The following is a 27,297-nucleotide window of genomic DNA, read 5'->3' as shown; positions in this document are numbered from 1 at the left end:
ACTCGGTACCTACATATGTATATATACACAAACACTCTCCTACACACGCGCTCGCGTACTTTTTGTCAAGTCTGCCAACGATATCTTTTTTACTTCTTTTGTTTTGCACCAACCGGTAGCCCTTTCGATGCCTATGATATAAACGTGCTTAATTAGGTACGGTTTGCAACATAGCCATGATGCTCGTGGCCACGATTTCTGGTGAGCTGGTTTGATCTGGCATTATTCTTGGCAAACATCGTGATTTTGATTTGATACTTTCCCGGAATCGCCTCCAGCAAGAAGGACTTTTATTGGCATTCCACGCACCATAAAACCCTCCGCACGGTTTGTGAATGTAATGGCTTAGCCCAAATTAGATTGATTAGTGCGTGACGGTTTCTCAGTTCGTTCGCAACCAACCCGCTGATAGGCCCGTTTTGGATCGCATCCCCTGAGACATTGGGCATAAAACAATTAATTACATTTTGCATCTGCACTCACTTCCCATTTATCCAAACATTCAAATTATTGCGCCAAACTATAGCACGTGAGATTAATTTGGCTGAGTTTTGTAAACATTTTCTGTACGCCACCTAGACGAGGTAAAATTATAAAACAAAAATCGTATTGAGCCAGAAGTAAGCTTCCGATGTAACAAATACACGCACGCCAGCAACACGGGCGACCATGGGCCTCCATCGGCGATCGATTATGGTGGCAGCAGCGGCCAATCCGACAGTCCGGTCGGATTAGTGACCGGCCGGCTACGCTTCATTGGTTCGAAGATGTGTTTGGTAGCGATGATTGATAGTAGCGGCATTATGGTTAATCCCGCTAGAGTGACGGCATGTGGTTGCTTTCCCAACCGCTGCGAGGTGGCTATTTTGAGGGTTCGTCGTTGTTTTGTTGTTGTTTTGGCAAGGATTGGTCATGTGGCGCTCTGGAGAAACATCCAATGCGAAGCGAATGGTACCACGCCTTTCGCAGAAAAAAACCCACAACAAAACACGGCCAAATTCAGCAGAAAAATCGTACGCTTCGCGCATATTTCCACATTTTTTCACGAGCCCGAGTTTTTCGGTGCGTTGAACACTGGTTGCTGGAAAGCATTCCATTGGGACTGGGAATTTACATCACAATTGTGTGCCTACAAACCCGGTGCGCCGGTGCCGGTGCTAGAGCTGCACGCAGGAGTGCGCCTGGCCGGCTCAAACCAGATCGCCACAGTCGGGGTGCAATCAGACACGCATTTCGCTCATGGCGGCGTGGGGCAGCTGCGGGGGGCACACGGAAGCGTTCTTAAGATTTTGCGATTTTAATTGCATCAAACTGGAACCATCGGCGGGGTGCTGATGGGAGTGATGGTGGGAGTGGCCGGATGAGGCTAGTTGCTGCTGCTGCTGCTGCTGCTGCTGATGGTGGGACCGATGATCCGGCGAAGAGTTCCCGGCGCAGGCTCGTCCGGTACCGGCAGGACCGCTTCCGGCGGTGCCCAGCGGTGACGACCGCATGTGGATCCCGATAGCCGTCCCGTTGGGTGGTAACTTAATTTGCAGCGCATCTAGAAAAGTAATCGAATAATCGGAGAGCGGTGAACATGTTAAACTTCCTGTCCGCGACAAGGACATTCGGGTCGCTGGAAAGGTGTAAAGCGGGGCCATGGGTGATTTCAGCGGGACCGGGCTCGAGGCGGGTTGATTGGATCGGATGGCTGGCCTCGGGTTGGGCTTTTTTGTGTTTGGCCTGAGGTTCAAATGGGATTAATTAAGCGGACGGACTGGCGGTGGCTAATTGCTTGCCGAAAGGATTTCGTGAATTTTCAACGCACTTTAATAAACCGACGCCGTGCGCCGCACGCCGCTAATCCACTCCGGCCGGGTCGGCCAGACTCTGGTTGATGCAAACAAATTTGCATATAAAATTAGAGACAAAATTCCGACGACCCAACGACTCCGGAGGGCGAGCATAAACCGGCGTGTAAGCGGGCGCGAGTGATGGGCCCACCCCACCGGTGCCGTAATGTTGCGACGGGCGAGAAACATAAACTTAATCACCGTTAATTAGCTATTTTGATAAGCGATTGGCGTTGTGGTGTGGCCGGCAGGGAAATTGGGTAAAAGTCAAGCGTGGTCCACCCCATTAACGGCACACTGCACTAATTGAGTCCGATTGCACTGAAAGCAACTAAATCAATCGGTTAATAAAAAGCATCCACCGAATGGCGCTGGGTCCGTTTACCCAGTAGATGATTTCATTAATACGGGTTACTAGAGCCTATGGTCCCGGTTGATCGAAATAATGTAAACACTGCTCAACAACAGCAGTAGGCATTACTTTGAACTTACTTTTTTACAAGCAATACCACACATTTTCGATGTAATATGAACGAAACCTGTCCGCACCAAAACCAGATATTCAGGAACAGAGAAAAATTGAGGGTAGCAGCCACGTTTAAATTTAGGTGCCAAAAATCTCACAACGGTGCATCGGACGGTAGCGAATCCACAAGCACAGAACCCATCTTATCTTTGTTTTGCGTAGACCTATCGCCTTTTGAAAACAAATATTTTATTACACAGCGATACTCGGTTTTTTCTAATTTCACAGAAATACATTGCGATGAGCAAGTTTGACAAGCAAATACAGAAGATTGACATGCAAATTCACGTCTCCCTGTGGGCTGGGCTTTCAGCCGATTTTCGATTTCTACTGAGCTTATTTAGTAATAGCAACTTCGAGTAGAACGCAAGACTCTGGTTGAGATAGTGATTGTTTGTTAACTTGATTGAAACTTTATTAAAAATACACCCCTTTCGGAAGCTTCAAAAGATTTACAATTAATCTTGTTGTGTGACAAGTTAATGACATATTTAGCTTGGGTGACAGCCAATGGCGTGCGCAGCACCTCACAAACTCGCCTGGCCTCCAGGCCATTCTGTTATTCCTAGACGAGCGACCGACAAAGTTGGTACGAGTTTTTAATCTGTCTTCACCCTCTATTCCCGATTGGGTCGCTTGCCGGGCAGGCACTAGGCCACTCTGTGGTCGAGTGGCGAAAGAACGCGGCAAATGAAGAGCCTCATTAGCGCGGAGGAGCATCTGCGATCTCGCTGGCGGCGGGTTCGCTGTGTCGCTGATGGCCGCAAGGCAAGGATAACTCCACCGTCGGCCACCTGCAGAAGGTAGCGGTGGCTCTAATCGGCTGGCGGATTTTAATCATAGTTGCCACAGTCGTTGGCCCTCCTGGAACCACGCCGTGTGGTTCCATTGCGCCCCGGTTTTGGCTAGACAAGACAATCTGGAGGCCACGTTTCTGCTACGGTGTGGTGTGTCCCTGTTTTTGCGCCTAATTGCCACGTGGCCCGCGTTGCTGTGTTTCGAGCTGAAAATGAAATTATGTGTGCCTTAAATTGTATCCCTGGCCGACGTTGGTGGCTCTTATTTGGCAAACGTGTGGCACGGCCACGGACCGTTTGTACCGTTGTTATTTTTTCTTTGTTTTCGCTAGCTCCAAATTTTGGGACGGCGTGAAAAAGCACTTCCAAAAATGGCAGTCATGTTGCGCGTGCCAAGTCCGCGAGCCATATTTAATTTGGCGGCAGCCTTCATGCGCGAAGCTCGCGCAATCCATTCACGCTAATCACTTTATCTTTCCCGTGGGCCGTCACTGCCGCCGCAACTACCGGAAGGGCGGGTGGCCGGAAGTCGTATCGCTTAAGAGGTTCTGCGCGCCAAGGCCTCGGGCCACTTCAGACTTCTGAACTGTGTTGCCTTCCGGAATAGTTTGCCTCTATTTCCGGGCGTGATCGTGTGGCGTGCCAGTGGCTGCGAATGTTTCCGCTCGCACGCACACACAAACATGCGTCGCGGCAAATTAAAACCGGCGTTTTTTACACACACACACACACCAGCAGTACTTCAATTGTTTCGCCACCAGGGTTCCCCGGGCAAGACCCGTATGGTTCCGAATAATTGATATAAAATAATCATTGCTGGGAACGGCACGGAATGCCGGGACCGGGGAAGGCAGACGCCGCCCGTGGAACCTGTCGGTAACGGTTTAATTTGATTTGACGGTTTCAGTGGGTTGCCTCAACCAGCCGGGGAACCACCGGGAGACACCGGGAGGTGGAACGGTGGAATTCTATGCCTCGACGTACGGCGTGCGCAAGCTTTTATGAAGTCACCGGAAGTGGGCCGGGTGTTTCAAAAGTTTTATGGCTGTGGTGTGCGCGCGTGTGTGTGTGTGGTCGTCGTCACACCTCGGGGAATGGGGCTCACTTAAAATTGACTCACGGCGAGGTTGGCACCTCTCATTCCTCCACAGTGCAGACACAGTATTGTTCCGTCGTCGCGGAATAGTTTCCGTCGCTGGCGCCGTCAGCGGCGTTGATGGCTTTGAATGCATTCTGTTGAATCAATAAACTTCGGAGCGAAGGGAATGTGAAAAATGGCGCCGAATACGCCGCGGAATAAAATAAGTTAATGCATACTTAATTGTTGGGAAGCGTCGCCGTGACGGTAGCGCGACACCTCTTGGGTAGCGCCGCACCGGAACTCGGTTGCCGTAGCGAGGCTTTTCTTCGTTTCAGATGCACGTTATTCATGAGTAAATACTTAATTGTGGAAATTATGCCTTCCCAGTGGAAGGGAACCGCAGACAAGGGAGGCACGTCACCTTCAAGATTGATTCAAGGCTTTTAATGTGGAAATGCAGCTCCATCGTTGCAACGAACGAAATGCAGTGCATTTGAAAAAATAAAATTAACCAAGAGGATTGCACCGGATTTTCGTAATTTGCATTCCAAATTGGATTGGAACATTTTCAATTCAACAGTTGCTTCAAACTTGCGCTAACAGGTGCTAGGAGTTTCTGAGCGATTTATTGTCGCGGACAACCTTTGACCACAAATGAAGCTTTTCTAAACACGAAAATAAAAGACCATACGCATCCGTCCCAGATGGGCAGATGAAAAATGACGTATGAATTGCTTCTTCATTAGGCCATCTGCCGTGTTGAATAATTCTTCTTCTTATCCGGCAATCCGGTTATACATCAATTGATTAAATTTTAAACTACCGATTATCTGATTTTTAAAACGTCAAATTTCATACTGGAAATTTAAACATTTAAAAACTGATTTCTAGAGTGACGAGTCTTCAACTCAAGTTGTACGGAGTTTGAAAAGCCCATTTCATTTAAGCTCACTATCATCTCGGTGGTTGTGTTAATAAGCAGAGCTGGCGTATTTAGGGATCGCGAAACCTACCGTTGAAGCGAGAAAGGGTGAAAATCACGACCAAATCACGATCAAATCATGGCCGAACGGAAATACACCACACTCCTCCCAGCAGAACTCCTTAATCCGTTTCGGAACACCACGCCGATTTATGGTCACGGTTTAAGATCGTTGAAACATCGTTTCTGTGTGAGTTTATTGAATGATATATCGGTTTGTCGTCCGCGGTCTAACAATTCTCTAATTGCGATGGGTTTTCTGTTAAATATTTTCGCCACATTCTCGCTTCGTTTGCTAATTTCAACCTACGCCTCCACGTCTTTCGTTTTCTATCCCTAACCTTATGATATCTTCCCTTATGATCTGCTGTCGGGTTTTGGCACGCTCGCCGGCTAACGATTCGTTGTAGAGGGTCGAAAACGAAATAACAGCAACAACGGATAGTGGAACAAGGGACGTGTCAAAGACAACAAAACGGGACTGGAGAAAAACAGGTCCAGCGGCACGGAAGCCCTAGGCAGAGTGGGCGAGCCGCAGAAGATTCGTTTGCCAACACCAAACGGTCAAACGGAGATAACGGATAACGTGGCCCGGTTGGTGCCGGGTGACTTCGTGGCACACTGGACCGGAAGCTAATGGAACGCCCTGAAGTGCTGGAGGAGGCACAGGGGAAGGTGTCTTAAGTGCTGGACGGCCGGCATTGTGCCGGCACGGACGACCGAACGGTGGTCCATCCTAAGCTCGCTGGCGCTGGGGGGGGGGGGTCTCTCCATTCGGGAGCTCTCTCCGCGCGGAGGACTCTCGACGCGAAACGAGCGTTTCATGGTCCTTCTCGGCGCTTTCGAGTGCTCGATTTGGGTTGCCCGCGGACTCGGTGGCGGCCGTTGGCATGGCTTTCTGACCGCCGTAACGGACAGACTCCCGGCTGACTTCCGACGATTAGAGAAGCATCGAACGGTACGACGCACACCCGAAGCCAGTGATCGTGCGTGGTGTTGGGTAAGGTGACAAGGGTGATGGTGGTGGTGGTGTTGAATCGGTTTCAAATCGGTGTGGTCATGAAATCTAGTCTCACTTTACCTGTGCTGGTGATGGCGGAAGTTGCGCTGAGCCCGGCACCACCCATGCTCCTCGGCAGCGTCATGCACTCGTTCCGGTTGTAGCTCATCGGGATGTGCACTTGCTGCTGCTGCTGTTGCTGCTGCTGGTGCTGTTGTTGATGTTGTTGATGCTGTTGGTGCTGCTGCTGCTGCTGCTGGTGTTGATGCTGCGAGGTGGGCTTCGGGAGCGTCATCATGCCGCTAACGAACGTCCCACCGCCCCCGGGGCCGGCCGTCCCGATGAAGGTGGAGTTCTTGATCGGTATGGTGATGTGTTCGCTGCGCGGCGGCAGCTTCGTCGCCGCGCCGTAGCCGGTGTTGTTCGCCTGGAGCGGCATCTTCGACTGCCCGAGCGGCGCCGGCACGTTACAACTTCCGCCATCACCGCCACCTACCCCACCACCGCCACCGTTGGCGCCACTCCCCAGGTTACCTACACCACCACGACCGTCGCCACCGCCGCCGCCGCCGCCGCCGCCGGGGGATCCGCTCTTCATCACGTTGATTTGCATCGCGTTGGTGCAGATGTGGGGCGACTTGACGTCGCCGGCCAGGATGAGGGCGCCGGTGTCGTGGTTCTCCACGTCCACGATGACGTTGGCCGACTGCGAGTGGCCCAGGTGGTAGTGGGCGTGCTTGATCGGGTCGAACGGGCCCTGCTGGTGGAGGCCGCCACCCCGCTGCTGGTACTGCTTCTGCAGGCTCTTCACCTCGAGCCGCGTCTTGTCGCGCTGGTAGTAGACGCCGGCGAAGATAAGGACGTTCAGGATGAGCAGGCTGCACCCGATCGCGATCGTGACGCTGAGGGCGGTCGAGTAGGCGGCGTACCCGGCCGCCTCCAGCCCGGCCAGCGTGTCCGTGGTCGCGTTCAACACCGTCACCGTGGGCGCCAGGGCACTGTAGTTGCCGACCGGCATGCAGGTCGTCAGTAGCGCCGGTTCCGCCGTCGTCATCCCAACTGGACGAGAGAGAGAGGGGAAAGCGGGAGAAGTAAAAGACAGAAGCTCAGCAGAGTGTGTTATGAACGCCATGTCGGTTTTGCCGTTTTTTTTTGGGCACTAAACATTAACAAAACACGGTATCCGCAAAGGTTAGGGGTGAAAAGGGCACACCTGACACAGGCTGAAGCTGTCAGATTGAGGCGGCTAGACAAGCAGACGACACAAACCACAACACGGATTGCGCTTTCCATTCTTCAGTCCGTCGCATCCCGTAAACCATTCCCTTTCAAGTGTTGTGCTTTAGGTTGAAAGAGCAACTCTTAAGCATAAAACTGATGTAGAATGTGTAGGAACTAGACGAAGTTCTACTTAACTTGATGTTAACGCGACCTACAGATATCGATGTCCACAACGACCTAAGTCTTTCGATTTATGAGAACGGTTCTCTTTCAAAGTATATTTAATACTGTGGCTAAAACATATCGGGCATTCGCTTATAACTCCACAATGAACAATTTGTTCATTGTTCAAAATCTATGTCATCACCATTAAAATAATCCCCGCTTTCTACATCTATGTTTACAGTTGTTCCAATTTTTAAAACCGTCCGAAAAGTTTTATTAGACTTCAACACACTTTTCGTTTTGGCTCCTATCTCAACTAGTTACTGTAAAAGGATTCCTGGGATTGGACTGCTGCTAGGTCAGGTGAATACGGTGGTTGCGGAACGATCTGGGTACAGTTTGTGTCGAATTGATGGTTTAAAATTTGGTACAAAACCTTCCTCGTGATGCGAAAACTAAGAATTGCTCTCAACAAATCTGGTCTTTTTGGACGCACCGCATTACGCTAACGACGCAAAACGCCCAAATAGTATATTGTTTATTGACAGTTTGACCATTTGGAATACGTGTGTACCTAAGTAGTTGGTAAAACCATTCTCTTGATCGGTTTTATGGTCATTTGTTCTTTATTTTAGTGCCAAGAAGAGAAAACGATGTATCCACAGAAAAGAGTGATTTGCAGTTTATCAGAATTGCCCAAGCTTCTCAAACTCATGAACGCCAACAAATCTTCCATAATCCGCGTATTCGTGTTTCGTGATTCGATCTTCATCAATTAAAAACTAAGGCCCGGGCCACCCCGAACGGCACAACAAAAACGGGAAGGTAATCAAAGACGATCAAGTGCCTATCCGCCAGGGGGCGCCACCAAGTGGGCCCACCATTTAACGGCCGTTGGTCGTCAGAACTTGCACCTCATGCGCAATGCGCCGATGAATGGCGGGGCGCAAAAACAGGCTCTCCGCAAATCCTAGTTGATGGCAGCGATAGACGGTAAAAAGGTCGGTAATTAATTGCCGGCCCGAACGCAGGAACATCCATCAATCAAAGCATGGCCGTCTTTTGCGAGGGAAAAGGGGCGGAGGGTGGAAGAAGCTTTGGACTTTGGGTGAACTAACGTACCGTTTGCGTGCAGTGCGTGGCCCACGTCGCCGCCGGTGAGCATGCCTCGGTGCTTGAGATTGTCTTCCAGGTAGTTGAGCCGCCCGGTGAACGTGTCCGGTTTGACCAGGCCCTCGTACAGGTCCATGTCGTCGTGGTTCTTGAAGAGATTGTGCCTCGCTATCACGTCCTCCATGCCGGCCTTGTGTAGCTCCGGTATCAGCCGCAGCCAAATCGACAGCTGGTGAGCCCGGAAGTGGTTCTTCATCCGCGGTTTCATGCCTGTAGGGGACGGCACAGGGAACAAGTCCCGACAAAGAAAGAAAAGCGTATAGAATCCACATCGTCATGGCACCGTCATGGGCACCCGTTCCACCGTTCCCAGGATATTACCGATTTCCAGGTATTTCTGATGAACCGGGTCGTACTCCTCCCAGTTGATGCTGCGGAAGCGGTTCCGTTCGCGCGATGCCGCCAGAATCGAATCCTGTCGATGGTGCTCGTTCGGATTACTGCGGAACGGACGGTGAGAGAGTCAGAGAGAGAGAGCGGAGTTAAGGTAGACGATTTAACACTCCGGATAATTAGTCAGGTTTTTCCCGTGACCCGGACAAGCCCGGCCGCATTGGCACTGGGGCAATTAGACTGCTTCCTGGCCGCCCCCGGGAGGAATGCTCGGAAATTCGATACTTCCTGGCAACTGGCGGCGGGTTCTGGGGGTCCTCGCGGCTCATTACCGTGGTAAAGCGCGGCAACTTACTTCCGAATCGATATCGATGGGGAGGTTTTCCGGGCGTGTCACCAAAATGCCCGCGTTTGCCGTCGACAGGGGGCACCACGCGGGAAATTGATTGGAACCGGTCCCCGCTCGCTCGATTCGGTCGAGGTTAACTGAATTAATTAAAGTCGGGCCGAAGCTGGTACGTACCCGGTCCGTGCGAAGTTGGCCCAGTACACCATGATGGCCTCGGAGAGGGCCACCTCCGATTTGGTGTAGTTGCGCGGAAAGTGGTTGAACCCATCGACGAGGGGTGCCCCGAACACGTACGGCAGGTCCTCGCCATGCACCGTGCCCATCCGCTGCGGGTAGTCGCCGTCCTTCGTTTGGTAGTCGAACACGTAGAAGAAGCACTTCGGTCCCGACGGCTCCTGACCCGGCAGGGGCGGCGGCGGTGCCAGCATGTCGCCGGTGTGGACGAGCGGGGCGACGAACTGGGCGTCGGAGAGGGCGGCCACGGCCGCGTCCCGCATGTTGATCGGGTGCTGCACCGTGCGCTCCCAGTCCGTGTACTCGTTGACGACCGTGTAGAAGATCTCGCTCAGGTGGTACGTGTACGCGTTCCGGACGTACGTGCGCAGGATCTTGTCCCGCCGGTCGCCCTCGAAGCCACTCTGGATGTCGGCGGCACTGAATCGCCACAGCGCTTCGCCGGTGACCACCCCGAACAGGAGGTCGTAGCGTCCGGCGGCACCCTGCGACCGCTTGGAGGTGCCCCGGATCGGTGGCAGCTCGTCGATGTCCTGGTTGGAGCGCCCGGGCCGAATGACGACACCGTCGACCGATGGCCCGAACGCGCTCAGAAAGCTCGGCGGCAGGATGTCGGCCGCGAACAGCTCCTCGAGCGGCACGTCCCGCAAGCAGTCCACGATCTGTTCGTGGTTTTTGATCAGGTCCTCCGGGATCGAACAGTTCACCTCCTTGGCAAGCTTGAGCGCGTACACGACCGGGTCCTCGACCAGCGCCCAGGACGAGTAGGCCGACCCGGACAGCAGGATCGCCCGGTGGAACAGCCCCGGCACCATCGTCGGCGACGTCATCAGGAAGTTGATGCAGGCCGCCCCGCTCCCGTGCCCGGCCAGCGTCACCGTGGCCGGGTCGCCGCCGAACTTGGCGATGTTCTGCTGCACCCAGTGCAGCGCCGCCATCTGGTCCATCAGGCCGTAGTTGGCCACGCGGGCCCGCAGCTGCGGGCTGGGATTGGCATTCAGAAAACCTGCCCGAAACAATCGTTAAGTTATCGTTCAAAAATTTGCTTCTCGCGTACGGACCCACCCCGATGGTCACTGTGGGACTGTTATAATAATTGATTAAAATGTAAATGCAATCCGCCCGCACCGCGCGGCCAATAATGGGCGATAATAAATCCAATCAGTGCGGCCGAGGGGGTTGCATATTAAATGCACCGATTGCATTTCAAATTGATGGACACGAAAGATCGCTGGAGGCCCAAACCAGAGCTCCGGTTCTGGTTTGGGAGCTTATAATACCTTCCCAATTGCTCGGTAAATCAATCATGCGCCGATTTTGATTGTGGGGAACGAAATTCGATTTATATTCGTTACGTTACGAATTGGCTTGGTTTGTTTAATATTTTCTTGTGGTCGTCCTCGAACCGGTCGAAAGATTGTTCTATTTCCGTTACGATGCCCGGTTCGGTAGAAATAAAAACTAAATTACATGAAGCAGCGATCTACGTTCATTCAGTTAACGATTTGGCCTAATCGACGTGAAAGCCAGGACCGTACGGGGAGAAGCCATCAATCATGGCGGGATGATTGATGGGGAGTGGATTTTTCCAGAAAATGAACTCCTCCGCATCGATCGGTTCCGGCTTGGGGCTCGGAAGTTCGCTAAGGGGTAGGGCGAACGGTGACAAAGACTTACCCAATATACCTAACCGATAGTTTAACGTAACTACGACTAAATCACTGTAACTGGCCAGCACGGTACCATCGTACGCGTTCCCGCTGTTCCACTCGAACGACTCTCCGTGTAAAAATACTATAACAGGCAGTTTCTTGTCACTTTGAGTGGCTGCAACGGAGAAAAGTAGACGAGAGTCGTGAGAGAACAGTGCAAAGAAGATGCCCAAGATCGAAGGGCAGGTGCGCCGAGGGGTACTTACCATGAACCGGGGCAAATACATTCAAATACAAACAGTCCTCCGATTGGTTCTGTAAAAAAGGTAGCAAACGTTTCAAGTACTCTAGTCGTCCTTTTGGCATTTTATCTAAAGCTGCAGTTTCGTTATTTACACTCGGCAGTCGCTGGGGACAGACCGGACTAAACTTATCCGCTATCCGTATGCCGTCCCACGGCGACGGTGTACGGGTTGGACTAAATCTGGAACGACAGAGCGACAGCAGATGGACGGTGTTAATATACAGAAAAAACCTGAGACAGTTCCGTCCGAAGCGGATCAGCGTCGAAGACTGTAAACGAAGGGGAGTCCTTCGGTAATAAGCACCATAGACAGAGAAAGAGAGAGCAAGATAAACTAACGAACTAACTTTTGTCACCCACACACACACTGGAACTAAAGTAGGTATCCCACGGGAACGGAACCAGAGTCCATTTATGGGGCAGTCTCTGCCTCCGTTTCACCAACAAATCGAACCGCCGTTGCGGGCGACTTCAGAGAGAACAAACTATAGGAAAGCGGAACGAACAGCATAAAACCTCGGAAAGCTCGGCCCGAGAGGTGTAGTTTTGATTGGCCGAGAATTTGTTTTTGAACGAGTTCCTAACGAGGAAGTAGCAAAACACACACGAGCGGGTTCGACCTGGCCATTCGCGTACAGGAGGGAATAGGATCAAAGGCAAGTTTTGACTACATCGGCCCGCACTGTCAAACGGGGTCTCTGGCCCCGGTATACAAGTGGTTCAAAGTATCCAATTTGTACGTGATGTGTGGTGGTTGTTTTGGAGTTCCATTCGCCAATAAAAGCGATTCTTGGAACCGTTTTTGCTTTCATTCATCCATTTCGGCCCCAAAACAGGGTGGTCAGTAAGTAGCGAAGGCACATAAACGATGCGAGTACATGGTTTTTAGTCAGCATGGTTGTGGGCTGACGTTTATTATCGGTCAACACAGTTCTGGAATGCATCGCTACTGTGCGATGATTTCTAATCGGAATTGAATTGAATTCTTCATTCCGTCTGTAACTAAAAATTCCTAACATACGAGTGAATGATTGACCAAAAACGGATGGTGAGCTGGTTAAAAAGCATCGTTAAGGCTGGTTAAGGTTGCCAAGCATCGTTACGTACAGGGAATGCTTTCAATTTACCCTCTGGGGAATAGGAAATGCTTCAAAAGCAATGAGTACAATGAATGAATGCTGGATTGGAATGCACGATGTCGAAATATAATGAAACAGAAACATAAATGTGAAAGAAACCATCAAAAAACAGGACAAAGAAAACCGGCCAATGTTTCTGAATGCATGATATGATTGCCCATGCAACGAATTTAATCCATAAATTATTCATCATGAATGTTTAAAAAGGCGAAAGCAAAATTTGCGTTTATTTCTGATGTAAGATCACACATGATTAGACTCTGTTCATCTAAACAGGCTGATTTCTGTAGAAATATTATCATGCCTTACTAGTTACAGTTACAGAACGTACAGTTCGAATTATGCCGATCAACAGCCCCGATTGCAAGTGATGTAAAACGATAGAAAAGTTCGAACCAGTTTTTGCAGCCCCAAAGCTTTGGCATGTTTCAATCAAAGCACCGGCCGAGAAAAAGCGATTAAAATTATACATTTAAATTAAATCCCGTGAACGAACTCAAAATAGTAGACGAATCAAACATCAATATGGCGGATGTATCGACGATGGTGAAAACATACCCGTTTGATGTTGAAAAATTCCAATCAAGATCGCACACGGTACTTTAGTAATTGTTTTTTCTCATTCCCCCAAGAGGCACTCGGGTGGTTTAAAGGTGGAAAAATTAGTTTTTCCACCGAGTTGGGCACTTTAATTGGCGGCGAGTTTTATCGGATTGTTCTGGCGATAGCAATAATCGCCGGGAAACCCGTAGCAATAGCGAAGGGAGGCAAAAAAAACCAGCAGATCATCATTGCCTTCCATTTATGAATCGCTTTTATGCTCGATTGCTGGCGGCCGCGAAAAAATGGGAGAAAAAAACTGGATTTACCTGGCTCGCATTCTCGGGCTAGTGTTTCGTTCCACGCAAACCTTGACATTTTGTTGGCTTCAGTACGACGACGGCGTTCGGCGTCGACTGCCGTTATTGGCGGTGCCCTGCCGTGCCGGTAATCCAAACCGTTCCTGGCCTTTCGCTGGTGGCCAGCATAATTTAGCTCACCACTCACCAATTAGCTGTGGCCCGGGAGGGCGAGGGCGGGGTGACGAAAATCCGTAATCCGATCGCAAATGGCCCCGAATTGAAATTAGAATTCATTTTTTGGCACCCGTGCTCGGTATTTTGGGGTGTACAAAAATTGAATCCTGGCCGTGGCCGACAAAATCGTGGAATTGATTTGCTGCCCACGTTGCGCCAGCGTGAGCGAGTTTTTATAATTGCCAAACGCCAATTTATATTAGCGCCACCATTCGGCCGAACAATGGCCACCTCGGTCGGACATCGGATCTGCAGAGGGTGGAAAATGGAGTGCGCTGTTCGCTTTGGCTAGTGGTCCGTCCGTTTTTCCAACGCACCATTTGACCATCTGGCCCTGTCGTTTGTGTGGCTACAATTGCAGCAACGTTTATGGAGTAGTGCCGCACTCCATAACACTCCATCATGCGTTTGGTGCATCATGTCGGTCGTTGAAGAATGGCGTTCGATCACATCAGATCGAGAGAGTGAGAGGGAGATGAATGAGAAAAAAACCACACATTCCTGCATGACAGGATAATCCGTGGGGTGCCATTTGTGTCCTACGCGATGACACAGTCGGCCTCCACGGGGAGTAGTTGTTGTCCCTTGGTACCGAGGGGTTTCAGCGGCCCGCGCTCATGAGGTGGCGCAACGTGTGAACATAATCGTCCATCTTTACGTCGGTTATTGATTTGGCCCGGTGTCCCTGGGCCATGTTCGGGGATGCATCGGCACAGTACGTGCGGGACAAAGTATAATGATATGGTTATAGTTTAATGAGACAATTATAGAGCTTTGTTTCCGTTTCGGTAAGTGTTTTAAATGGGGCACCCGTTTATAGTTAGAAGCTGCGATGTGTTCGACGTGGGTCAGGCAGAAGTATCGGGTTGAAACTTAAATCGCGAAATGCGTGAACGCAGGGCAGTAAATTAGGTATCTAAATTGTTTAATAATTATTGGCACAATATGTCTGTGAGCAATAGTTGCTCAAGGATCAGTACATGAAGATTAACGGATTTGAACTATTTTCAGACACACACAAAACATAAGACATAAGAGTAGAGCCTATAAGAAAATGACAACAATACAGCGAAAGGACGTTGGATCTATGAATCGAACTTTAACATAAAAGTGTACATCAGAGGATTAAATATAGAAGCGTATTTTATAAAAAATATTCGCACACATTTGCACTGTCCTCAAAATGTCCCAATTGTTTCTTTTGAGTGTCCTAGTTTTAAGACAATGAGAAGGACTATCGGAATTCACCGTGGAAGTTAACGATATTTTGTCACTTTGTAAAACTAAAGAACAAATGTGCTCCTGAGCCTAATATTTAGCTAGGATCGAAAATGACATATTCACTCTAAAGTAATTCTAAACATGGCTTTATTTTGCTGTACATTATATTTTTCTATACTATTTTACTCTACATTCTGAACTCTTTCAACTCGACTGAAAGTGAAAAATAGAATATCCAAATAAAGTGGTTAATGAATAATTTATGAACAATTTCAATAAAGTCAGGAACGAAACGCTGGTGCAATTAGAAAAAAGGCGATGTCGGAATGAATGACGGCCCGGCCCGGGTCTGGTTATTTCAATTGAAGAATAGAGCCAAGAGCGGTTGCTCGTTTGTGTTCAGCAAACTAATTGGAAACGGTATGGGACTAATTGGAAGAAAAATTGCTCAACTGCTTTAGAAATTCCCGGGCAGGGCGCGAGCAGCTCAGCTGGAACGAGAAAACCCGCTTCTAACGGAGCTCCCTGGCCGACGACGACGGCGACGACGGCCAGCCCGTACAGGTCCGAGTTGATATCCGTCCGAGTGGCCCCGCAGCCCGGAGAAGTGCGCTCTACTCGGCGTGGCCTTGCTCCTATTTATGGACTCTCATAAAAGGAGATGCAACAATTACGCAACACTTGCTCGTTGGCGCTGGCCAGGAGTGTCCGGCCTGGGCAGGAATTACTGCAGTGTGTGGCGGTGGCGTCGCATTTATGCACTGCAACAGACTGATGTCCTCACGGCCACTTCCAACTACCGCAACATTATCATTATGCCCGTTGTGCTTTTCGCTATAATGCATTCTTATTTAATTCATCCATCTGACACATCACATCGCCATCAAACCGGAGTTGCCGGAGTGGTGCGAAATGGTTTTATGTTGATCCTGTGACACGCGCGTCGTCTGTCACTGGGTGCAGACCGTCTCTCTGTATGTGTGTGTGTGTGACACTCGGTGTCACAAATAATTATTTTTATACGGTTATTACTATTATGATAATGTTGCTCCGCCCGGAGCCTACCATGGCCGGCGGGTGTTTGTTGCGGTAGTCGGCCATCCGGCGACAGCCTGTCTGAGTATGTTCGGCAGTGTTTGTGGCTTGCGGCGGTGTGCGGCTCGGATGGATTACCGTTGACTACGCCCGCACGGAGGATCAGTATTTGCCGATCGAGAGGGCCCGAATACTCGACACGTGGGTTAGCTCAAGTTGTCAAACTGACTGACACCCGGTCTATTGCGTCTACCGTCGCTCGGAGAAGTCGATGTCGTCCAAGGTTGGGTAATTGTTGACTGGTGTTGTGTCGGTATCAAAACAAAAACACCATCATCATCATCAAATGCCGAAAAGCTCCGGCACACCTCGCTCAAGGCCTGGCCCAGCGGGGCTTTTACGGTGCCTCCGTCGAACGGTACCATCAATGTTATGGTTATGATTACGAGGAGGCGCATCACCACCCTCCGAACCGGGATCGGGGGCCTCCCTCGCCGACCTTGTACTCGTTTTGGCAAGATGCGAACGCCAGCACGCAAGATGGGCCTAGGCCACCGAAACCAATAACCGGGCCCCGGTGATTACCGGGAACCGCCCGGGTTCCTTTGCCTGGCGCTCTCGGGGAAATAATAACAGCCTGGCGGCCATTATGCCCGACCCCGCTTTATCCTCCATCCTGTCGCCTGTCCCGAAAGGTGAGCTTCGCAGAAACCTCGGAAGATGTTTTCCATCAGCAATCAAATAGGTTCACCTCTCGTTTTCCGGACTAAGCATAATTTTATTTTATTTCCACTTTTTCCCGCTTCTCCCGGCCCGCCAGCCAGGCCAGCCGCCAGGTGGGCGGTTTTATATTAAATTTTTACCGTGCGCCACGTGTTTCGGCACTTTTTGTGCGCTGCTCCAAATCATTGCGACATCTCGACCGGACTTGCGGGCACTGCGCATTGCGCGAAATCCCGTTATCAGGACGGGCCAACCCACGCAGCACGGTATCGCGATTGGCACCGAGGCCATTAGGGCAAATTGTGTGATTGACTTTGCGCGAATGTGTGGCCAGCGATTTCCATCCAGGTTGCGTATCGTGCCACTAATTGGTTCCGACCGGTTGTCGATTACCCCGAAGCGATGTTTAATCGCCAAGAACGCAGGGAACGGGGCCTGTCGTTTCGGTTGGAAAAGTTGACAAACACTCGCTCCATCAACCCACGGTGTAGCGCGTAGCTCAGGCGTAGCACTGGCTGCGGCCAATCTGTGGCGCTAGCCCATTTGTTCCGTTTAATGAAGGGCCTCCGATCAAGATCTCGTGCAACTCCGGTACCGCTTCCCGTTGTTTGGTTTGCTTCGAGAGGATTTTGGGGCTACTTGGCAGTTCGAGAGTCTTCCAATTCTTCCAATCTCGGTTCGATTCACGCGATAAGGGTAAGGATCCCCTTCGGTAGACCAACCGTTACCGGCGCGGGTCTCGGGTTCTTTAAAGCGCCTGCCTCTGTCTGTCCGGTGCCATCCCGTGTCGAACCCGTCGGTCAAAAGAGGTGGACCTCAAGTTCTTCCGGAGCGTTTACCAAATGCTCTGCGTCACTTCCGCCGATATTTGCGAACGGAGTATTTTTTTGGATCATTTCGGGTTCAGCCTATCAACAGCCGACCGGAAAAATGGCCCCGAAGTGCCGGAGTGACGTTAGTTTACGATCCTGGACGGGGTCCGTTCTGGTGTTGCCCCGTCAATCCCATCAAAGACCGCGGCGGACCTCTCGGCGGATGTGCCCCGGGGAGGAGAGTTGAACGTAAAACATACGCCCGCGAGGACACGGTTCGCCTGCCGTTGACGGCCGGTGGCACCACGGCAAAGGAACGACCTCCAAATGAAGCGGGGCGAGAAAAAACAGGGCCGTCTCGGCAATAAATAAAGATTTGTAGCGCCCAACGAGAACCAACCAACGCGCCCTTCGACAGTGTCTTAAAAAACACCGAAACGCCGAATGGCGGACGAAAATAGGAAGTAAATACTGCCTTCTGCCGGAGCTGCCGTTCGCAGCTGGCACTCGAAATAAAGTGCACCGGGCCGGGTCGGGCCGGGTGCCCAGGCCGAGGCCTCGATTTTCGCACAAAAAAAAGCACGGCAAGGGCTTTCTCCTTACAAGTCAAACAGTGGCCAGGGAAAGCAAAAAAACGCTCATCGTCCGAAAAGGAGAACGAATTGCAAAAAAAACCCGGCCACGCCAACCCCGGGAAGGATTGTGGGACAGTAGCGGGCACAAAAAAGCTAGCCCCCGAGAGGGAGAGGCACCATTTCCGGTGTGTTCCGGTGTCGTTGTGCGACTCCGGACCGCCGGAGTCGGAGGATTTTCTTTTTACCATTTCTCGTCCGTATCGCCTTCAGCTTATCGTGATCATTTGCTCGCTCGAAGTGAATCTTTTTTTTTGGTCCGTTTCCTGGGGTCCTGGCGAAGAAAGTTTCTCCGGCCTTACTTCTTCATTTGCCGCTTGGTGTTTTGATGTTGCACTCGCTTCTATGCGCCGATCCTGGGCCGATCCCGGGGTTTTCTGGAGAAACCCGTCCCAACACGGGTGGCCCCCAGATGTCTGTGTTTGTGTGTGTGCGTGCTGCCCATTGTTTTACCCTCTTCACCGGGCTTATCTCGGGGCAGCTAGTGATTGGGGCGCCATGGATTGGAGTTGCTAAATTTTCGTAGCCGAAACCCAAGCGCCAACCGGATCTTACGCGGGTGTCCGCGTGGGTCAGCGGAAACGGAAACGGTGCCGGGCGCTCGGAGATTATCTATGGACAGTTTCGAAACGAAAAAAAAACAAGACGGAAAAAAGGCAAGAACCAACCCACCAAAAATAACACCCTGCCTCTGCCTGGGCTGGCGTGGTGGTTGTGGTGGGCTGGCCCAATTCGGTGGCGGGTACCGAGCCCCTTTCCCGCGGAGTGGAGTTACAAGGCCATCGTGGGAACGGGGCGGTAAATGATATCCAAAATCCTTTGCTCAATTTGCCCGCCATTTTGGGACGCTTGTTCCGTGTCGGGCGTCAGGCTGATGCGTGGCGTGTGGCCGAGGCCAGAAGGCCACCGAGGACAGGAGAGGGAGGAGGGATTTATGTTTTGCGGAGCCGGCCAATGTATGTATCTCGTTTGTAAAACATATTGAAACGATTTGCATCGCCACAGGCATATGCGGGCCCGTATGCGGGAGCCGTAAGCCTTCGCCGGATTTGGGCCGTGAGGCGGCCGGCCTTGGGAGGGTCTCAAAATGGTCTCAAGATCAAAGGCACTCGCTTGGTGTATTAAGCTGCTCATGAAAACACGCACACACACACACACATTGTGTAGGGCTTTCAATTTATTTGGTCGATTTTGGGATCGCTCGAGTGCCTCACGTCGGAGCCGTCAAGTGGACGCCACAGACCATGTGGGCCATAATGCTGCAAACAGGGTTTTAAAACGAAAATAAAGTGGAGAGAGAGAGTTTCTGTAAAATACATTACGCTAGATGGGCCGCTAAGCTCAGCGGGAGCGTCTGTGAACGGCACCGGTAAGGTCGGTGGTTGGTGGTTTTCTGCCAGCGTACTGCAATAAATTGATGCCGATCCGTCAAACACCCGGGAAAGGACATTTGTCACGGACATCCCGTCAGCCTCGAAAGATTGTCTCGAGTAGTGGATCCACCAGCAGCCAATAGCCCACCCTTCTGCGCTTTAACTGTCTTTTGGTGAACCGAGATCCGCAAGGATAGTGAGGCCGCGGATAGCCCAGGACGCCCGAAAGCGCAGGTGCATTCGGGTTTTAGTGGGCGATAAAAATGAATAATCCTTCGGTGTTTTAACTGTCACCATTCGGAGCGCACCGGTCTCGGTGCGAACCCCGGCGTCACGATTACAATGGCCACTGGCCACCGCATTGGCGGTCGATCACGTGCCGAATGTGAGGCTCATAAATAAATATTGGTCACTTTTGCGGGAGGATGCCACCCCGACCGGTGGCCAAGATCGGGGTTGGGATGCTGGCGCCCGAGCAGCCGCGGCAGCTGCGGCACGTTGTGGTCTGCGGCTCTAAAGCATTTGATTGATCGTGTTTACCAATTCCGCGGCCTGCGGCCCTTGTATACAGCGCAAACATATTGCCGGAGAGATTATGCAAACCACACACATACACACGATTAATGGTGAGAAAAAGGATCGATTTTTACACTCTTCGCAAGGCGCTGCTGGCTGGATGACTGAGGAGTGAAGTACGCCCCAGGAGCTAGAGCTAGTGGTGAGGTGAAACAATTGAGTTTCTCGTGACATGCAAATGTAATTACGCTGTACAGCTGCGCATCGGGCTCTTCAAGGAACGGCGCGCCTCGCCGCACTCGGGACAATGCCGATTGTCGCCAGCATCAGCACCGCACCAGTGTCGTTGTTGTTTGTGCAGTCCTCATCCCGTGCCGAACCCGTGAACACGAAAACTGTTTACACAGCTCCGCCGTTCGCCTGCTTAAAGTTTAGGCAAACAGCGCGATACAAACAACACAAACTTGTGCTGCCGGGGAAGGCCCGGATAGTTCCGTATGTAGCGCTGTTGTTCCGTTGCGATGGGCTGCGATCCGGCCAGAAGGTGCCGGCGCGCAACCACAAGGACATGTCTGCGTCCCTTTCAAACGATCCATCAAAATGTGCGAGTTTTTGGAGCACCGCTTTCGGGTTCGGGTCGGTGCTGGGAGCTGGGGATAATGAAAAACATTTGACAAGCTGTGAAATGAAATACGAAATGTGGGAATAATTGTGTTACATTGCGCCACCAACATACGTTGGTCTCGACATGCGGGTCCTTCGCCTCTAGACACAAGCCATCGGAGCGGTTTCAAGAACGCCGCTCTTGAAAGCGGTCTAACGAAACATTGTCAGCGAGTGGCAGCGGCATCATGGTTTGGGGCAAGTTTTGGACCCCGGAAGTCGGGTCCTGTGCGTGGTTCTGTTGAACGATTGAAAGCGCCACCGAAATCCCTAGCAAACGGCCGTGGACGGGCGCTCCCGAAGAACGGTGACATTATGGTCACACTAAGGGGCTCACTTCCGGTCCGGGGTAGTCGACAAAACTTCCACGGCGTTTGGCGTGACATTCTTTGTGCCACGCGGGCACAGCTTCCGCCTGAAACATTGTATCTTTTTTCGTCTTTTCCGGAATGCCAAAATTGTTGAATGTTTTACGCCGTGCAGTTCATAACGGTTGAAAGCTTCGGTGGTGGGAATTTTGCCGGTAAAACGACGATACAGAAACGAGACACAAAACAATGTAAACTTCTCCATCCGCATCTCCGCCGCCGGTGCGGCGCTAATCAACTAATTCCACTTGAACGATCGGTCGACTCGGAAGTTGCCCTAAGGCGCCAAGAGAGCGCCGTTATCTTAATTTGAATCCGCCTGCTTTCGCCTGCTCTCCGAACCGCGAACCGGATGCGCGGAACAACGTCAAAGAGTCAACACCGGGAATGTCACCTTCGACATCCGGCTTCCCTGGGTCTGACTTCCGATCCGCGGTGCGCCCCGTTTGCGTCACTGTTTGCATCCGCGAGCGAGCAGAATGCGGGGTTTGGAATTTATTAGCTCGCCAGGCGGGCCTCGTGCACCCATCGCCACCTGTCGCCCCATCCTCCTCCCCGGGGGACTCATCAAAAGCGTGACAAGAGTTGGCATCATCGTGCAGCGTGTGCGCCCGCCGGCGGTGTGGTTCAAGAACGTACGTCGGCCTCCTTGAGAGCGCCCGACGACACTCGACGACGAGTCCCAGGTTGGCACAGGTTCAAGCATCGGTTAATGGATGGGGGCCGTCCCCGGGAGCATAAACTTGGGCACCTTGGGCATATGTATCATGCTCGCGCTGTCACTCGCGCCCGTCATTAGGGCGCTCGGTATGTTGCGATGGAGCGCCTCTTGTTGAACGAAAATACATAACCCACGCGGCGAAAAGTGGCACCGAAAATTGAATACCGGGCCTTTTGCTCACAAGGTTGACGTATAATCCGCGGATATCCGGATTGCGAGCAGTGCCAAATCGTGTAGCATTCGAAGCTTCGAAGTTAAAATAAACGAACAAGTCCGGTCGAAGAACGCCGAACATTGGTCAGGGCGGTAATTTGTTTTGAATTTCAAAATGATGAGAAAAAGTAAAATATTCCACCGGATGCCCAAATAAAGAAACGTTTCATTAAATTAACTGAAAGCGCGCTCGGTCGGTCCAGGTCTCCGGGGGTAGAGCTGAGCTGAACTGAATTCAAATTAGTTCGGTATCGTCGGCGGAATGCTACACATTTCGGGCGTGGGCTGGCGCCAACCTTTGCCGTCGCTCGGCCGAAGTAAGATTAGATATTTTCGCTCCGATACCAGAAGCAGAACCAATCTCCGAGACCGTTCGTTTCGATTGATATTCACCGAGCAATGGCGGCCGACGGCGGCGGCGGGCTCCAGACGCTGGCAGGCTGGTCGGTGGTATTCGCGCTAATCCAAAGTACAATATTTAGGGCCCCTAATGAGCTACGCCAACAAGGAATTCGAGATTTTACGCTCACCACAGGAGCTGGCGCGCGGAGTGACGAAGCGAGGCGAGTCGGCAGCGTTGCCTTCGAATCCTGATATCTGCTTTTTATTGCAAGCTATTTAGTGCGCTTTAAAAATAACCTCTTGCGGAATTGCGAAAGGAAATGTGGTGGAAACAGTAAGGGTGTGGCACTGATTATAATTTGCAGCATAAGATACAGGTTTGAACATCAATCGTCCGAGAGTTGTGGTCTGGATGAAAGAGTTTAACTAAAAATAGCTTTAACTTAATAAAAGAAAACCTTGGTATAGTAGAAGATCCAACTGGAGAGTTGAGGATTGAAGACAAGGGAATAAGAAGACTAAACCACCTGACGTTTCCGATTTCTTCAGCCTGGAGAAAAAGACTTCAGCACTCAAAGGAATCAAGTGTACTGTTTGCCAAATATTTATCGTTACTATTTAACAGTCCCTGTCCGACCAAAGATTTAAGGTTTTATTTCGCCGAAAGATTCACTACACCAAGTGGTGCCATCCAGCAGAATCAGGAGTTATTCTCGGTGATCTACGCTTTCGTTGGACGCTACAAAACGACTGCTTGATGACGGGTACAATAATTAATTTATCCTAGAAGCAAAACCGACCATTGAGCTGCCTGGGGGTTAACAACATAAACCCCAGCACACTTCAGATCCGGTTCCGCAACAAAGGTGTCGTTAAGACGCCATCCACCAATCGTGGGCACTCGTTCTTCTCGTGCGCCACTGCGCTCATATAAAATTCTTAGCAACGCGCGTGTCAAATATTGCTGCCTTTACGTTTACGCACAACACGCGACAGCGACAGCGAGAGAGAAACACGGAGCACATCCTTTAAAGAAATGGCCGGTCCCGGTCTCTCGACGGAACCGCTCCCTCGCGGGTTGTCTTCAGTAAAATACAACCCCCGCGAGCTCCACCGCCCCGGGGGGAGTTGCATTCACGAGCATGACCATTTCACTTTTCCCCCCATTTCTCATCCGGACTCCGGTGGCTGTGGTCCTGTCAGCCGACAACAGAGAGACAGAGAGAGAGAGGGAGAGAGAAGAAAGGAATAGAAATGGAAAAGCGCGACGAAGATTATCGCCACCGTGGCACCGATTGGCAGCACTGACCAGGATCCGGGGCCAGGGTTTCCTGGGCGTGAATTGTCGACAGCGGTCGGGGGGACGGCCCGGGACCCGTTGGTGGTGGTGCTGCCCGTTTTGATTGGATTGGGACTTTCCTCATCATTTCGATCATTTCTTCAGCTCGGGCTACGATTATTGCTGCCATTTTGTGCGGCCGAAAAATATGGTTTGCCTTCTAGATAGCTTCACAAAGAGAACAATTCTTGGTTTCTTATTTTTCGACGAGTGTTGGTTGCCCTCTGCTTTGCTTGTCAGGTCTGTAGAAGATGACTAAAGTTTACATTAAAATTATTATGGTTTTTTAAAGAAATGCCAAATTCTTCTTTTGTATGCCAAATTATCGTCCCGCGATCCGTATCCCGGCTGGGATTTTGCACATTTTTGAGTCAACTTGATTGAAAGCTCCACCACCTCTAGGAAGATTCGGTCCACTGTCGGGGGCTCGGATCGTCTTTAAATTGCTCTATCGGATTGCGGTTTTATGGTTCGATGAAGGTCTTGCCCAGCACTAGCCGTAGCGATACCGATGAGGTTTTCACTTTGGCTCAATTGGATAGCGTTTGGAGCAGAATATTGCTCCCGGCAGTGCCCTCCTGTCGGTGAACTCTTGGCCCGACGACGGTCACTTTCGTAGATCAGCAGTCCCAAGTGCGGGCCGCGAATGAAATAATATTGGAAACGGCGAAGAAGCCCGACAGAATCCTGCGGGTGTGGCATCCACCGGGTGGACCCATTGTCTGGCCGTGCCGGAAAGAAGTACACCCCGGTGGGTCAGATGTGATGGTCTACGTGACACCTACCGGCCGGATTGATAAATATTTATTGGCAAACGATAATGGAATAGTTTACTTTTCGATTTTACAAAGCTTCCGGCATAATGGGCTTGTGGTGTCCCAAAGTCGTCCCAAAAAGGACGATCACTAGTCGTCGGCGTAACCGGTGGACAGGGTTCGGGAATCAAGAATCAATCGACAAAAACTTCTTGAGCCATCGCCCAGGCGGGTGGAAAATTTCATTTTGTGCATCACTTACTTCGGGCCCCAATTCTATCAAGGCTCATTTCTCAGTGGTTTTTCACCGTCGGGTTTGGGGTGGGACGTTTCCCCAGGCGGTGAACCCGGGCTGGGCGCTCAGGTCTAGAAGTGGGTGAGATCCCACCCAAAAAGGATTATCGCAATAACCATAAATATTGGTGCTCACATTCTGCAGCCGGGCGTTTCCAGCCACGGTTTTGATTTCAGGTTCGTGTGTGCCTGTGTGTCCTGGGGAAGGATGTTATTTTGATAGAGTGCCGCGAACGAGGACACTTTCCATTTGATACACTCTGAAAGAGCGCTTGCCCACGCATTGCAACTTTACTATAAAATGACACCCGCTTTTTGCCACTACCGAGCGTATCGTGAAAGGTAAAATACGCATTAGGTTGAAAACGAAGACGCACCATCTATCTCCAGAGGGCCACGAAACATCAAACACATTGTTCGGTTGAGTACGGCTGTTGGCCGCGCCACGCGCGCACAGGTGGAGAGCGCCGGTCCCGTAATCTCGTACCAGCCGGAAGACCATAACTTTTTGATTTATTCATCAAAAGGGCTGAAAAAGTTATGGGGTGCTGCTGGGCCGCTAGTTGGTGAAGAGTTAAGGCCCAAAACTCGGCAAAGTGGCGAACAACACTGCTCGCCATCATTTGGAGGGTGCATTGATAGGCACCGGTTCCTGGGACCGGAATTGTAAATGAGTGTTACACCCCGCACCGGCGGCAGGTAAATGGCCAAAGTTGGCCAGCGGCCGAGCGGCTCGCAAGTTTGCAGATATTGGTAAAACTTTCATCACGTAATTTACCGCCTTCGAAGGTATGCTGCAGCGGACAGACGGTGCCGTGCCGTGCCGGTGTTCTCTTTCCAGCGCTCTGTCTTTTGTTAACTTTATTAACTCGCCACCAAAGTTTCGAGGGCGAATCACTTGGCCCTGACAAATGCGTAACCCTTTAAAGACTCGCTGAATGTGCCATACGTTGTGGTCGGTTCCATCCCCTAAGCGCAGAACGATTTTCTGTGGGCCCCCATGCGACAGTTAAAGAGTATTAAAATAATAATTTCTCAAACAAGTAACTTGAAGAAGTTCCGAAGCTACTGACTTACCAAGTTCATAAATTGCATACTTTTAAAATGCAGTTAATACTAAGTTTAGGACGATGGCCTAGCTAAGCTTGTGAAGCTCCGAACCTAATGTATTTGTGGTTTCCGAAGCTACTTTGAGTGGCCCAAAAACCAAGAGCCGGGTCGAAGCCGAATATGAGTCGATACACATAAACCGGAACGACGCTGGCGGACCCTGGAGCCCAAACCAACGGACCAAATCGTTCCCACTAAAACCTTAAATTTGTGATTTCAGATTCAGCTCGACTGTTTTGCCGAACATCCATCGCTGCGCGGGCTGCCGACGAAACCCGAGAACCAAATCGTTCAAATTGACTGAACGTCAGGGTCGTAATGACAAATCAAACGCTAAATATGCAATCCTTTTTTCCAATTGAATCGATTGAGCGGGCCCCTTGCTGGGACTGGGGCAGAAGAGCAGGCGGGCCGCCGCACCACGTCCAATCGGCGCACATTCCAATCACGATCTCGATTTTATTGCCGAAACGGCGGGCGAGCCACTTTCGGGCGAGCGACCGTTGCCGAGTCGCTGGCCACGGGATCCTGCCAGGGTTTTCGCGGAACAATCCCCGATGCCACACAGATACCGGGGAACGGCGAGTGAACTACTCGCGCTTCTGGGGTCCCGAAGCAAACCCGAGAAGCCGGGCCGGGAAAAAGGCGTAGGTTGCCCCATTTCTTACGCATCACGTTTTAGGGCCGATGTTATGAGTTCGATCCAACACGCGGGCGCTCCGTGCTCGGGCGAATGATGGAAAGGTTGTTGTGTTATGCCTTTCGTGTGGTCCCCTCCTTCTTCCGGTCGCACCAAACAGGACAATGATTTATGGTGCGGCACGCTTGGTGGGCTCTCGGTTTTTTTTTTTCTTGGTGCTTGATCCGGTGTGTGGACGATGTCGTGTGGTGGCTTTCGTCAAAGTGGAATTCACAGCATGGCGGTCGGTGTGCCAGCACAGTCGGCTCGGCGAGAGGCAAATGATGCGAGATTTATGCCGTCGAAGGGTTGGGTGTAAACGCTTTGAGTGGGTGCCACTATATTTCAATGATGCTACATAATGCACGTGTGAAGCATACGGAAACGAAAAGTTTACAAGTACTGCATAAGCATTTTACGTGGCTCACTAAAATGTGGCTATGAAAAATAATGAGCAACCCAAAATACAATCCGTTTGGTTTGGGCTACCATCATCTTCATGCAGATATCGATGCATTGCATCATTGGCTCAGGCCGTTTGCTGGCGACCTTTTTCGCCACGGAAACCCAGCACCACATTCTGACACTCAATCAACCGGAAGTTGTCCGTGGGTCGCGCACAAGCATTCGCACT

At 51.1% G+C, this 27,297-nt stretch overlaps 1 protein-coding gene across 1 annotated transcript in view; it reads right to left on the bottom strand.

The window, feature by feature from the left end:
- Positions 1 to 1,220: 1,220 nt before the first annotated feature.
- The window catches only part of LOC128275547 (neuroligin-1), a 56,598-nt gene continuing 30,521 nt past the window's right edge, over positions 1,221 to 27,297 (bottom strand). The window contains exons 2-8 of the mRNA XM_053014089.1: positions 11,615 to 11,832; positions 11,374 to 11,523; positions 9,637 to 10,702; positions 9,102 to 9,220; positions 8,730 to 8,990; positions 6,303 to 7,280; positions 1,221 to 1,543 (exon numbers count right to left, since the gene is read on the bottom strand). Coding sequence (XP_052870049.1) covers positions 1,221 to 1,543; positions 6,303 to 7,280; positions 8,730 to 8,990; positions 9,102 to 9,220; positions 9,637 to 10,702; positions 11,374 to 11,523; positions 11,615 to 11,832 — 3,115 coding nt within the window. The remainder of the gene's footprint in view (positions 1,544 to 6,302; positions 7,281 to 8,729; positions 8,991 to 9,101; positions 9,221 to 9,636; positions 10,703 to 11,373; positions 11,524 to 11,614; positions 11,833 to 27,297) is intronic.

The sequence above is a fragment of the Anopheles cruzii genome, chromosome 3, assembly GCF_943734635.1.
Source record: "Anopheles cruzii chromosome 3, idAnoCruzAS_RS32_06, whole genome shotgun sequence".
NCBI classification, from domain to species: Eukaryota; Metazoa; Arthropoda; class Insecta; order Diptera; family Culicidae; genus Anopheles; species Anopheles cruzii.
Note: the sequence above shows the minus strand (reverse complement) of the source record. Positions and strands in the feature narration are given on the sequence as shown.